A 14,123-nucleotide genomic window follows, 5' to 3' on the forward strand; every position below is an offset into this window, starting at 1 on the left:
TAGCAGCCTCCACTTGTTTTTCAGGGAAAACCGGACTCACTACAGGTCCACAGTCTGGCTCTTTCTGGGGCTTTCGTTGCTTCTAATATGAAAGAGAAGGGTGGAGGACTTTGGGGCTTGTGTGTGCCTTTGCACTTTCCTTCCCTGTTCTTCACTGCCAGAATTGCTGCCCCACTGCAGAAATGGGCAGATCTCACCCCACCACAGAGCTTGGATAGGAAAGGAATGGGCTGGATGAGACTGAGAGGTTCAGGAGAGAAAAGGTGGAATGGGAATAGATGTAAAGAAGGTCTGGAAACCAGGTAGGCTGAACTTATTTGCACAGATGGGCTACAGGAAACCTAAAGAAGTGAAAAACTGCTGTGTTAATGGCAGTGAAGGAGGACTGAGAGAAAAAAAATAAAAATGAGAGAGGCAAAAAAAGGGAAGCTAAGTCAGGAAAAATATGTTCCTGAAGAAAACAGGACAAAAATTTCACCTGTCCAGTGATGAGAGTAAGCAGAGCTTTTTTTCTAGCCATAAGGCATATCTGTGTTCTCTGCAAAATGCATTTGTTGCAGAATGAAAAGTGAAGTACGTCCCATGACTGAAGCACCTACATTTAGGCACTTGCACACTCCTGTTTAAGCCATTAATTACTGAAAATAAATAACAACAGTTGGAACCATTGAAACCCAGTATAAACTAAAAAAAAGCGGGATAAGAAGAATGTTATACTGTAGTAAGACTTCATTGAGAGGACATGAAAATCAGTCTTGCTCTGACAAATCTGTAATATTACATTTGTGAAATGACACGAACATTTCAATGAGAAACAATCAGCTCAAATGCTCCAGGGAGCAGTTAGTTCTCTGTGTTGCAGTGACAACATTTGTTGTACAGTTTTGGCTAAGAAAGTAGTAATAATTACACTGTAAGCATGGCTGTAAGCTCTGTTCTGTTGTGTGATATGGTTCATTTATGTTTTCACTTACAGGCTTAATCATTTTAGGATCTTGTCGTGGTATCATGTAGCAAAAAGGCAAAAATCCCTCCTCCCCACTAGTCATGGAACGAAGCTGAAACAGCCCATAAAATGCTGACAAGTCAACAGTGTTAGAAAGAGGATAATACTATCTTCCATTTGAGCTCATTGTAAATGATTTGTTTGTAAAATGATGAGAAGGTAGCATTTGGATTCTAAATCTGACAGCAGTTGCCTAGGGTGTATCACAGGTAAGGTTATTCCAGCTGAAAGCAGTATTATTGAGGTCTAAGCCCTTCAGTATATTTCTAGAAACAGACTTTTTCAGTGATGCTATTAAATGGGTGGCAGTACTCACAAAATAGGGGAACAAGGAGTTTGCACAGGATAATCTCAACTTTATTGCAGGGAGAGGTGATTACTTACTTATTTACTAACTGTATGTTTTTGTGTACTTCTGGGTTTAAGTAAGAGTTGTCCTTGACTCGAGGGATGGTTTTTCCTATGGTACCTGGAGAATCCCTTTAGTCCAGGCAATTTCTTTAATTCTCAACTGATCCTGCAGTCATCTGCTCGGAAAATAATCTCTTTTTATCGTGAGTCCAAATGTCCTGAATCCTCCACTTCTAGTCTGTTTGTGTTTTTCACAAGCTAGACCAACACATATGATGATTTATCGATTACCACATGTTGTATTTGACCCAACTTTGTCAATAGTCAGCGGAACGAGATTCAACCATCAAGACTTAATGACTCTGTTTTTACTGCTCAAGAAACAACTGGCAGCAAATAACAGATATCAGAGCCTGAAGTTCTTATGAAGCCTCTCAGCTTGTAGACTTGTTTCTCAGAACAGTGGGCAAATGCCACTTCTAGACTAATTCCATGAGATTTTCCCTGCTGTGGTGTTTGTTTTAGAAAGTTAGGATGCAGCAGTTTCTAGAAAGTGGGATGGCTTACTTTACACATATGATCTTTATGACCATCACTCCTTCCCACTTCTGCACAGATTTATAGCACTGCTATTCACTGAGTCTCAGTGTCAGCAGGTTGATGGAACTAATTCAACTGGAAGAAAAAGATGGGGTTATCATTTTTTCTAGACAGGTTGTTTCCCTACTCTTGTTCACTTGTGCGTACCTGCTCTGCCAGCATGAGAGTAGACTGGGTATGGGTGTTAATGATTAGAGCAAGGAAATAGCGAAGGCTGCTTGACCAGCATGTAGGATTGCATATGGTATATATAAAACCACAGCCACTTTCCGGTCAGGTACCACAGGCATGATGTGAACTCCTTCAGAGGTCCAGTTAAATGATTTAGTCTGTAGAATCAAAATCTAAATTGGTTTGTCACCAAATCAGTTTGTGGGAAACTACCTTATAGTTTTGTAGGAAAAATCTCTGTTCATGGCTGAACCGAAAAAGGCAAGTGTGGCTGCATGATACTGAACTTGTCCTCCCAATACAAACTGGAATAATTGGTTGTAACAAGAAATTCACTGTAGTACACTGTTTTGTTTTATTGTTTTTGGGTCTTCTTTGGTATTCTGTAAACACATATTTACTGACTGACTAAAATATGGTTTCTCATAATATCCATACCACAGGTCAGTTGCTCCGTTTGAAAATGTTTCGAGAGGACCACGGGTCTTGGATGACAATGTTCTTCAGTACCATCCTCTTCCTCTTCATTTTCTCTCACATTTATAATCTATTCCTCATTATGGCAGGGAATATGAGGTAGGTTACAAAGTTTTTTTTCTGTCTGTTTGGCTCTAGAATGCATTCCATGGGAAACTTCGTATTATACATGAACTTGTTCTTATGGTGAGCATGAACTTACAAAAATGCAAATGTAGTAGTATTCATAATCTTTCTTTCTTTCTTTCTTTCTTTCTTTCTTTCTTTCTTTCTTTCTTTCTTTCTTTCTTTCTTTCTTTCTTTCTTTCTTTCTTTCTTTTCTTCTTCTTCTTTTTTTTTTTTTCTGGAATTCTTCTTTTTGAATATAGGTAGAATAGTAATTAAATTGATTAATTTGCCAAAGGGATTAAAGCTTCGGTTACAGAAAGTGGAATCCCCACCTAATACCAACGGGGTATCCATGAACATTATGTAGAACTGGCTTGATTTGAAAGTATAAGTCAGCAAATTTGAAGCTAGGACTTAGTAAATTAGAAGTGTAAACGTTACTATTGTGTATAATCAGGAAATTCAGGGATGAAATTGAGAGAAATCAGAACATTCAAATTTGAGTAAAGACACACTCCAAACATGAAATGTGTAGTATGGTGCTATTTTGATTATGCAAAATAATGCTTTCTTGTCTGGTTTGCTTAAAAGGTTCTTAAAAATCTGATTTTTAAATTTTATTCATTTTTTTAAAACTCATAAAGTACTCCAACGGGGTAATATTGATTGATGGACGAAAAGCTGTCTGTCCCTTCTGTTTGGATTTATTTTAATTTCAGCTTTTAATCTGAAATTTCTGGTATAAGAAAACTTGCTTTCTCTTATGCTCAAAATCATTTCAATTTTTGTGAGAAAACTTGCATCATTAGTCATCTGATACAGGCAAAATTAGTTAATTAGACAAAGCACATCAGTCTATGAAAAGCAAGATAGCATCTGAAGAGTTTTTAGCAAGAAATAAGAAACTCCAAGTATATTTGAGTTGAAGAGCAGTGTCAAATAATTGAATGACTTGTTAGAAAAATGTCAGAGGCAAGTCGACAGAATCTGATAAAGTGTTATTTAATGGACTTTTATGTCGGTCAACAAAAATACACAGTGTATGGAGTTCTCTTTACAATGAGACATAAAACAAACATTGATTGGGTGTCATTGAATGAACCTGAATGGAAACTAGCTGGGGTAATCGTGTGGTATGAAGACTAATTGTATTGATTCAAGCAAGGTGAATAAAGCAGCAGAATCACTCAGTATTTTAGGAGAAGCAATGATCAGGAAATGATGTAGTAAATATGAATAGGTGGCTAATAATAGGCAGAATAATCCTTCCTGCAGTGGAGAGGGTGGGAGTATTGCAGCTTTCTTTCTTCCCTATTTACATAGTCTGTTATTGGTACTATGTTAAGATTTATATTTGGTATTTCTAAAGCTCTAGGAGCTATAACTAGCTATTAGACTAAGCATTAACTGCTTTGAAAGCTTGGCTCATATCTGGAAACCAGAGTTCATTTGTCCTTGTCAACATTCCTGTTCCTCACTTCCATTAGCTGCACTGAGAAGATTGTGTGGCAGTTGTCCGAGTTCATGGAAATAGGCACAGGCTATTACTACAATGGCTGGTGTACTCTCTCACTGTGAAGTCTCTCCTTGACCAGAATTGGTGCTAGCTCGAGGTTTGTCATGATCATTTTGGGAAACTGACCATGCTGTTCTAAGAAATCACCATGACTTTCCAAAGTGTGATGAAGGTTTAGTAAAGCTGTTTTGGGTGTACATTCCAGCAAAAAGAAATTGAACAGATAAGGAACAAAATGTTTCAAACTGCACATCTTAAAACATCAGTTAAACTGAGCTGTTGGATCAGTCCTCTCAAAGTCAAGGTAGAACAATGTGCAATACTTTTGAAAATAACATTTCCACGACAAAAAGTAAACAGTATCAAAGCCAAATGCTTCACATCAATATAATAAAATGTTTTAAAGTGTGGGTTATCTTTCCTGAGTAAATATAATACTTACAAAATGGTTTGTACTTCTGTCTGTGTGTTTTGACACAGTGCCTTACTGAAATGGCTTGTATCAGAGAAAACAGTTTCTAAAAGAAAGGTCAGAGTTCAGCTGCTGCATGAAGGTTTCAGTCTCTGTAGAGACAATCAGGTCTCACACCTCTGATATTCTGTGAAATGTGGGCACACAGAACACACATCATTTTAATACAAGGCCTGTAAAAGACTTAAAATTACTTTCTATGAAATTAAAAAAAAAAAAAAAAAAAAGAGCAATTCTTTATGTATTTGTTCCTTGCTGTGTCTCTTGTTCATGTTGCCCTGTCTGCTGCCAAGAGAGTGATTCTGAAAGGTACCTGTATGTCAGATGTTTAATATTATTACTGAACATTCCTCTGTGGCTCATGAGTAGGAGAATCCCGTGTCTCACATGTGCATGCCTGTGTAGATGATCACAGCAGATTGTTCTAGGAACTTGAGAAACCAATGCCAGGAGTGCTCTAAAGTCCTTCTATGTTACCATCTCTAAGACTGTATATTTTACATTTGCCAGGAGTATTTTTGAAGACATTTGAGTTAATGTGTATCTTAAGGAGGTAAAGTTAAAAAGTCTGAATATATTCCTTAAAGAAAGGGTAGTTGTTGGGACTGTAGGTTACTAGGAATTGTGAAAACTGAATAGGTTACTGGTATTTGAATAAAAGAGAGCTGCCACAAAAGTAATGCTTCCTATTTTTTTAGGTTTCCCCATGATGTCAGAGGTAGATGAGGGTGGTATGGCAGTAGAGATTGAACCTTCCTGACCCTATCTTGTTTTGTTGCTGTGTGACAGATGGCAGCAGAGGGGCAGTCTGATAAAATGGTGTCTGACATGGAAGTGTGTATAAAGCAAAAGTGTGTCATTGAATTACTCCATGCAGAAAAAAAAGCTCTTTATCATTGGTGATGAAAATGCATGGCTAATGGTGGTGATTATGATGAAAAAATAGTAGTTTTGTAGCTGAGAATTACTCTAGTAAATTGTGTACTTGTTTACTTTGGATCTATTTCACTTTCTGTGGAAATAAATAGACATCACTTTTGAAATGACCTGTGTACATTATACAGATATTTAGTGGATCAATGTGTAAATATTTGAATGGATTTTATTTATTTTATTTTGGTGACAGATTGGAATGGATTTATTATTATTATTATTATTACTATTATTTTTAAAGTTTCTCTCTCTCTCTCTCTCTCTCTCTTTTTTTTCTGTGTTATTTCTTTTTAGGGACTTCACAGTTTGTTACACTGACCCACTGCAAATTTGGCTATTGCTCTTTTAGGCAGAGTTGAACATCTGATTGAGGAAATGTATTTGAAAAGCTGTCTGACAATGATCTGTGACTATTTTTGCTTCTTATCCCCAATAACAATAAGCAGAAGCCTAACTGGGCACAAGGTCCAAGACAAAGACAGTGTTTAATGGAAAATTCTCTGTCAGAATCATGACAACCTTCTGTCACACTAAGGAAAACCAAACTGTGTAAACAGAAAAATGGAAATTGTCAACTTTATGCGTGATAGTTTAACTCAGGGCTGGAGGAAGGGTTAAAATTAAAGTGTTTGCATTCAGGCCTCATCTTACAGTCTGTGTCACTTAAGTGCTTAATTGTACTAGGGGACTTCTTTGCTAAGGGTGTTTTTCGTTACTTACCAAACCATTCCTAAATAGTCAAGAAGCATGATGTGCAAACCTCAAGACATTACTGGCAAGTTTGTGTTACCATCTGAAGGCATGGGAGGGTTGAGGACTTTGGCCTAACTGGTTGAAAAGATGTGGAAAAGAGAGGTTAAGTGATCCAAAGGTAGAAAGGTGCCCCCATTATTCAAATGCTTTCAAGATCTGGGGAATGCAGCAGCATAATTTGGCCAGAATAGAGAAGCAGTCAACTGGAAAACAAGACCTGTCAAGGCTGCTATGAGAACAAGACATAAAAAGTTGTTCTTTGTAAGTGAAAGTAACATTAAGGAGTGCTTCATGCTCAGGTAAGGAGAGAAGATTTATTTTACAGTAGTTACAATACTTGGGACACAATAAAACACAATTGTAAGGTATCAGAAATAAACACTGTGTCTCCAGAAGCTGAACTGTGAAGTGGGAATGAGGCCATTTCATTTCCTCTGAAATTTGGCATTGAAGTAGGGAGATGGGCATTGCTGAGTACATATTAGCAGTGGGTGTGCATCTACATTAGTCAGTAACACAGTTCACAGAGAGGGGGATTCTGGTATGCTGTAGTGTGATGCACACTGGTCTGAGGTTATGTTCTTCATATTAGAAATTGTGCGTTGGTTTAGCGTTCGTGGATAGAAGTGCATTGTCAGAACCCTGAGGTTTATCATGATTGTGCACAATGGTCCTCTGCACTGTGAGCCCATGAGGGCTAGCAAGCAGACTAGTCAACATCTAAAGTAGCACCAGCAATAATGCAGCTGTTCCTGTTGCTTGGAAACTAGAGCTGTGTTGGGCTATTGAATTCTAAGGGCTTTCCCAGTGATACTTGGACAGCTGATCAGTTCCAGTCAGGTAGCAAGCTTCAAGGCGCTTTGCTTTCTGAAGACCTCCCTCAGTTGCCTGTCACAGGGACACCCTATGCTACCTTACCAGAGATCTGATTTCTGCCACTTCTCTTTGGACTTGCAGTCTTTATTTTGAAAACCGTGTAGCAATGATGTTCAAACCTCAGGTAGTGAAGGCAACTATCTGGCAACTTTTACATGATGCCAGTGAGTGTTGTGTGGCAGACCTCTGAATCCAGGGCCTAAAGTTGTGACGCTTATCAATACTTTTCTGTTCAGAGGTTTGTATTTAATTTTCAGTGCCCATTTTACCTGTCCAGCAGACCGGGGCCATCTCACATCATAGCACACATCTATTTAACTCATAAGCATAGATATATACATGTTATTCAAGCCTTACTTACTCTGATTAGTACTATCATGACATCTACCAAATTGTTTTGGTTACTGCCTGAAGTCTCATCAGCTACTGACCCATTGCAGTGCTCTTGTAGAACATTGATTAGCTTTGTGGTATCTGAAAACATAGGATGAGTCTGCTGAGGTGCAGGTGGGAAGCTGTGCTATCTCTTCTATGAAAGCACCATGCAGAGGAAGGGAGAAAAGGGAGTGTTGGTAGTCTGCGAGATTGTGTTTTCAGTTTCCCAGTGTATTCCGAAAAGGCCCACGTGGTGGCAGCAAAGGGTACAGTTTAACAGCAAAAAGCTAAATCCAGTGCAATCCTGTCTCTTCTTATTTATTTATTTATTTATTTATTTATTTATTTATTTATTCTGGATTATTGTGTGTTCTGTTTCACGGACCTTAATTTATATTGTTCTCCTTTGATGGAATTCTGAGTCTTCAGCTGTGCAGGAACTATCCCTTATTTTTCTCTTTTCTTTGTAATTTTATGTGCTGAACATGTTGAGATAATCTAAATTGGTACCAAAATGTATTGAAATTTTTCCAACTGCATTGCATTTCAGTGGAGAACATATGGCCTAAAGGAAACCTCTCCTCTTCTTTGGGAGCCCCTGTTGGCAAATAGTGCCCTGATGTTTAAAATTATTACACAGCGATGTATTTTTCATGTGTCATCCAAAAGTCAGAGTTGTAACGGCTTCTCTCCCAAATGTCAGCTGTCTTAAATGAATCAATTTTCAGCTCACCACTAGATGTTGAGATGCATCATTACTCAACTTTTCAAAGTGTCATCACAGTTGCAGAAGCCGGCTATTTTTCTGTTGCTAATTGTGACATTACAATGGCTGTAATAAAGGTTGTCAGAATTGTCTTCTTTGAGTTCTGGATGTGTCAAGAGGTTTTGAGTGAATTTATTACCTGTGCTATCAATGGGTTTCAGTTATTCCTGTAAAGTTCTAAGAGAAAGTACATGTTGGTGAACTTGTATATTTTCTTGTAGCGTATTTCTGACATAGAAAAGGTGTGAAATTGCAATACAGTTTACATTAATAGCAAAACATCCTTTAATTGTTTTCTTTTAATTAATTTTAACTTTCTTTTTGAAGAGGACTCTGGTTAAGTGGTTAAATGATTTGGGATCCAATTCCAAAGATTCTGCAGTTGAAGAATATATAGGAAGAGGGCTTGTATTTCATTTAACAAGATGAAGCAAGTAAGCAGATATATATATTTAAAAAACAAAGAAGCACATTATTAGTTTTCCATCCAATACTTTATATTTGTCTGAAATCATTGCTGTTCTGCTTCCTATTCTTTTTTCTTTTTTTGGCAAGTTTCAAGAACAAATAGAAATATGTTTTACTAACTACTGTTACTGTTCTATAGAACTGCAAGGTCCATGGTGGATCCCTATTAGCCTTCCAGACCACTTTCATAGACCTGTTTAATGATGTTGGTGTATCCTATGTCTGAACCTGTTACAGTCAGATTTTTATACCACAATCATCTTAGATGGCAAAACATAAACTGTTTTGTTTCACTGTACTCTGCTGTTAAAGCAAGAGAAAAGATCTTAATATTTGTCCCTACTCAGTGGATAAAAATTACTGCATTGCACAAATGACTTTCAGAAATTTCAAGCTTTTGTGGACTGCCAGAAGGATGGATTTCAAAGCCATAAGTCTGCTGTACTGTTGTCAGAGACTCATCCTTTGTGGGCACTGTGAGTCCTTCCCAGAAAGTATGCAGAAAATGAGGAAACCTTTGGAAGACACATAGGCTAACAGAGGCTGTAACAGATGTACCCTGTATGAAGATATACAGAAGGGCAGAAAGTTGTAAGAACACAACTTCTGCAATACTGCTCCAAGAAAAACAGATGGCTGCAGTCTTTAAGTACTCTTCAGGTGAAGCTTTTTATTGCAGGTTCTCATGCTAGCTGAGATCCTAAGGCACAGGTGTCTAGGGAGAGTGCACGAGCAAAAGAAACCACGTTTTCTAAGGAGCTGTGATTGAAGAGTCTCTTGAGTCAACATCAGTACGTGAAAATCGAAGTTTACTTAAATTTTTTCCATACAAGTTCAAGCTGTTTTAACCTTTATAGCTGCATATACTCTCATCCATATCACCTGGTAAAAAGTAGCTCTTGGTTCCACGTGATAAATCTGCCATGTTACTTCTATCTTCTGTTATCTTCTGTTAAGTATTCTTCAACAGGCTGCTTCTTTTCCTGAGCAAGGAAGCACCAGAGCAAAAAAGAAAAAAGAAAAGTTTAGTTTAGCTGTAATTAGAAGATGATAGCTCTGAAATCCTCTTGAAAAGCTGAAAAATTAATTCCCCAACCCACACTCTTGATGCAGGCAGAGGACAATCAGATCTCTGAATGACTGCAATAGAATCCTCACCGAACCTGGGCTGGGTGGATGTAAAGCAAGATATCAAAGAAAACCCTTATTCATAAAGAAATCTAGAGATCCTGCTTGTGCTCAGAAGTATCACAGCCAAAATAGCCTGTGGTACAGTTGGAGCTGTGTTATTTAAAGCATAATGCAGTAGATCAGTCTGAAAGCCATACTAATCAATCATGGAATGACTGAAAATTATCCAAGCTGAACCATTTTCTTGTTAATTCTCTGAGGTAGCTTAGGCCAAACCTTAGAAATGTAAGTGATAGAAATCAGTCTTAGAAAGAGTTCTCCATCAAGACATAGGCAGAGGACCAAGGCTGGCAGTTGGGTACTTGTCATGCTTACCACCTGCATTAGTTTCAGGGACTGATAAACATTCAGGCAAGTACTACAGTGGTTGTGCTATTCTATAACCCCCCTTTCTTTAAGAGCTTTTTCCCCATGCTGGTGTTAATGGCTGGTTTTAAGAAGGTTGTCCCTGAGCAGAGATGCCAGTGGGAAGAACTATAAGTGCTGAATGTGGCCAGACCTGTTAGCTATGAGCAGGAATTATGAAGGGTGCTGGCAGCTGTCCTGGGAAAAGCTTGTGAGGGACAGCGGCCTGTCCAGCACCTGAGGGGCCACAGGTTGGACAAAGAAGCAAGTAACCTTGTGGCTGTGACACAGATGTCCTGTATTATTGCTTTGGTGACACTGATATGACTTTGTGGATGTCTGAAGGCTATGTAGACTGATTCCCCTTCCCGTCAAGCTCCACCCCTTCCAGGAGTTCAGCTAAATTACCCTCACCTGTGCTCCCGTGGCTGACCTGACACTTGCCTCAGCTGATTAATCAGAGGTTCAGGCTGAGATTACCAGTTTCCAGTAGTCTCTGTGGAACTGCTGCCACTCCCTGCAAGAGCTGGTCCATTCATGTCTTTCTCGTATTTGTTTTAATTAATATGAGAACATACACATAAACACAAATACAGTTTTAATAAAGGAGAATTTAATAATTAGCACTTTCACTAAAAGCAGTTTTTAAAGAAGGAAAATGCTTCTTGGCACTTTTCATCCCTCTTCATTTTTGCTGAATCCCTCCTAAGATATTAAATACCTGGAATGTAAAAACATGTAGTGCAGCTGCCACCCTAGTAAGACATTTGCTTGCACTAGGTGCTGCTGCTGTATTCTGCTTTTCTGGGGAGCAGACAGCCCACCTGTCCCTATCATCTCTGCCAGCAACAAAGTAGGTGGGAGCAGCAGATGGGCAGGCAGCCTGTTTCCCAGCCTAGTGAGGCTGCTGTGCATGGAAGCCAGGACAAGGAAGATAAAAGCTTGGAAAGAAGTAGTAGTTTTGGAATAAATTTTGCAGGCATTTGTTTTTTTGGGCAGCAGCAACAGCTGATTTGACTCAGACAAATTTAGCCCACATCTTGCTACCTGCTCCCACAGGGGAACAACTGAGACAAAGTCTCTGTTAGTGCCCTTCCCCAGGCCCTCCATGCGTTGGTGTCTCAATTTAGAATGTGGCTGCTTGTGTGAGTGCTTAGGGTGGGCTGTACCAGGTTGTGGCCCTGGTTCTTAGGGTTAAACTGCAATGTGTCTGTTTCCTTCATCTTTCAGTAGTACAAGGGAGAAAAGCAGAAAACAAAATATTAAGTTTGTTCTCAGAGAGAGCATAATTTGAGTTTATTCAAGCACTCACAATTGCATTACCCCCCAAAATGCATGCATTTATAAAACATTTTGTTGCCATCTTGAAAAGTCAAAGCACAGATTTTTTTATAGAAATGTCCCACTTTAACAAGTGATAATTCATGTCTCCGCGTGGCTTTATGTAGTATTATAACTATCAATCAACACAAAACAAGTGTAACAGAAATAAATTGGCCATTAAAAAGACCTATTTACCTGCTTTTATCAGCAATTCATGTGTCCTGAGTGTGAATAAGGAGAATCTCTAACTGTGAGGTAAATGCAACTGTGCTTTAATGGTTAACCTGCAGGATTACTGCAGTTTTCTTAAGGTTAGAGTTTTAAAACAGGACACTCACAGGTAGTTTGTACATAGAATCATAGAATTACTCAGGTTGGAAAAGACCCTGAAATCATCAAGTCCAACCGCAGCCTAACCAGTACCCTAACTCTAACAACCCTCTGCTAAATCATCTCTCTGAGCACCACATCCAAACGGCTCTTAAACACATCCAGGGATGGTGACTCAACCACCTCCCTGTGGAGCCTATTCCAGTGCTTAACTACCCTTTCTGTAAAGAAGTGTTTCCTAACATCCAACCTACACTTACCTTGGCACAACTTGAGGCCATTTCCCCTCATTCTGTCACCTGTCACCAGTGAGAAGAGACTTGCCCGACTCTCAATGTAAGCACCTTTCAGATATTGGAAGAGAGCGGTAAGGTCTGCTCTCAGCCTCCTTTTCCCCAGACTAAACAGCCCCAGCTCCCTCAGTCTCTCCTCAGATGTGCAGATTAAGATTTGTGTTCGCAGATATCAACTTTTAAATCTTTCATTGAATTTAATAAGAGATGACTCCTTTATTTCTAATTTAGACCTTTTATATTCTTGTTCAAAAATTTCTGACTGTCACTCAAGATAGGAAGTTTTCACATTTTGGCTATGAACTGGAAGCTTTGAAGGCCTTTAAGTTTTAGAAAAACAACAAATGTTTCAGTAAGAGAAAAAATGGTTGAAAATCTACTGTTTTTTGTCACAAAAGTTCCTAAATCTCCATGAACTTGAAGATACAGGAACAATTCAGTTTACTAGACAGTAAAAGGAATACATGAAAATGGCAGAGCAGTTCATCTCTTCTGATACTTGCATGATTTTAACTGGTGCTTATTTAAGTTAATCTGAAATCAAAACTACCAGTGTTTTTGCTTTGGATGGCATCCCCAGTGTTCTCTAAGCAATACTCAGAATTTAGAGAAACCTTAATTTCCCTTTTTCTAATGGAAAAAAAGGTAGTAAAAAAAGGCTTTCTTGGTGGTTTTTTTTTTTTGTTTGTTTGTTTTTTTAATATTTTTTCCCTCAGTTTACTCCTGCATGGGAATTGCCATGTCATGGCCTGAACCAGTGATTGAGTACCAGGTGAGAAGGCGTGGCTAACCCAGGGAGCTCAAGCCTAAGCAGTGCACCTGAGCAATGGGAAGAGTTGAACCCTGAGTCCACCTTTCCTCACTCTCATTTAAGGGTTAGCAGCCAAGGGAACAGCATCTCTATATAGAAGTTGTGCTTTTCTCAATCCGTCTCTGGTTGTTGGAGAGGATAATCTGCTTGTTCTTATTTGTCTTGTTTCATTACTCCATAGTGCTTGTATCCCAGCAGAGGGTGCTGTTATTGCCTTCCTTTTCCCCACAGCTATTCAGATGCGTCTGTTTTTCCTTCCCGCCCTGAGTCTTCTTGCTAAATCTTGAGTTCTTTAGTTAGAATACCTGCTGGGCGAGCTAGGACTTTTGCTCAGTAGTAAACGCAAAATTCTGCTTGCTTTTCTTCAGCCTTCTTCTAAAAAACTTTGGCTTTATCTCTGCTGTACTCATCTACAGATCTTTGAGGTGAACATTTTTATGTGCAACAATAGCACGCAAAGTTCTGAGATTTCGCTTACTCCTTGCTTTTATTTTTTCTTATTTGTTCTCAAACTGTACGTTGTGTTGTTTCGGCACCCAAATGGTCTTCACACTCAAATAAGTTCTTGGAAGTTTTCTTATATCATCTTATGGTAGTGATTTCATTTATCTTATGTCTGCTTGTGAGCTTTACTCGTGTTTCCAGCTGCCTGCTGGTAAGAAAGTCAGGTCATCTGTAATTCATAAATTCAGTTTTAGATTAGGACATTGCTGTACAATTCAAGAACTTTAATGATTAAAACATTCTTCTAGCTGGGCTGCCAAAACAGCTGTTAGAGCAGATCAGTGCAGATTATCCAGAATATTAAAATAGCGAGTGCTTGCTGTAAAATGTTAACAATCCCCAAATTCTTCAAGAATTCAAAGGCCGTTTTGAATAATGTACAAATATCTACTTATGACAGCACTTGATAGCAAAAGAAATTGCTAAATTAATGAAAATTACTTTTTATAATGTA

The 14,123-nt window shown here is 38.6% G+C and overlaps 1 protein-coding gene across 3 annotated transcripts in view; it reads left to right on the forward strand.

Annotated features, from left to right (window-relative positions):
* The window catches only part of TMEM117 (transmembrane protein 117), a 192,470-nt gene that overhangs the window by 28,997 nt on the left and 149,350 nt on the right, over positions 1 to 14,123 (forward strand). For all 3 annotated transcript variants that reach the window (XM_015854821.2, XM_032443208.1, XM_015854812.2), the window contains exon 3: positions 2,572 to 2,704. In XM_015854821.2, the coding sequence (XP_015710307.1) occupies positions 2,572 to 2,704 (133 nt within the window). The remainder of the gene's footprint in view (positions 1 to 2,571; positions 2,705 to 14,123) is intronic.

This window comes from Coturnix japonica, chromosome 1 (assembly GCF_001577835.2).
Source record: "Coturnix japonica isolate 7356 chromosome 1, Coturnix japonica 2.1, whole genome shotgun sequence".
In the NCBI taxonomy this organism is placed as follows: domain Eukaryota; kingdom Metazoa; phylum Chordata; class Aves; order Galliformes; family Phasianidae; genus Coturnix; species Coturnix japonica.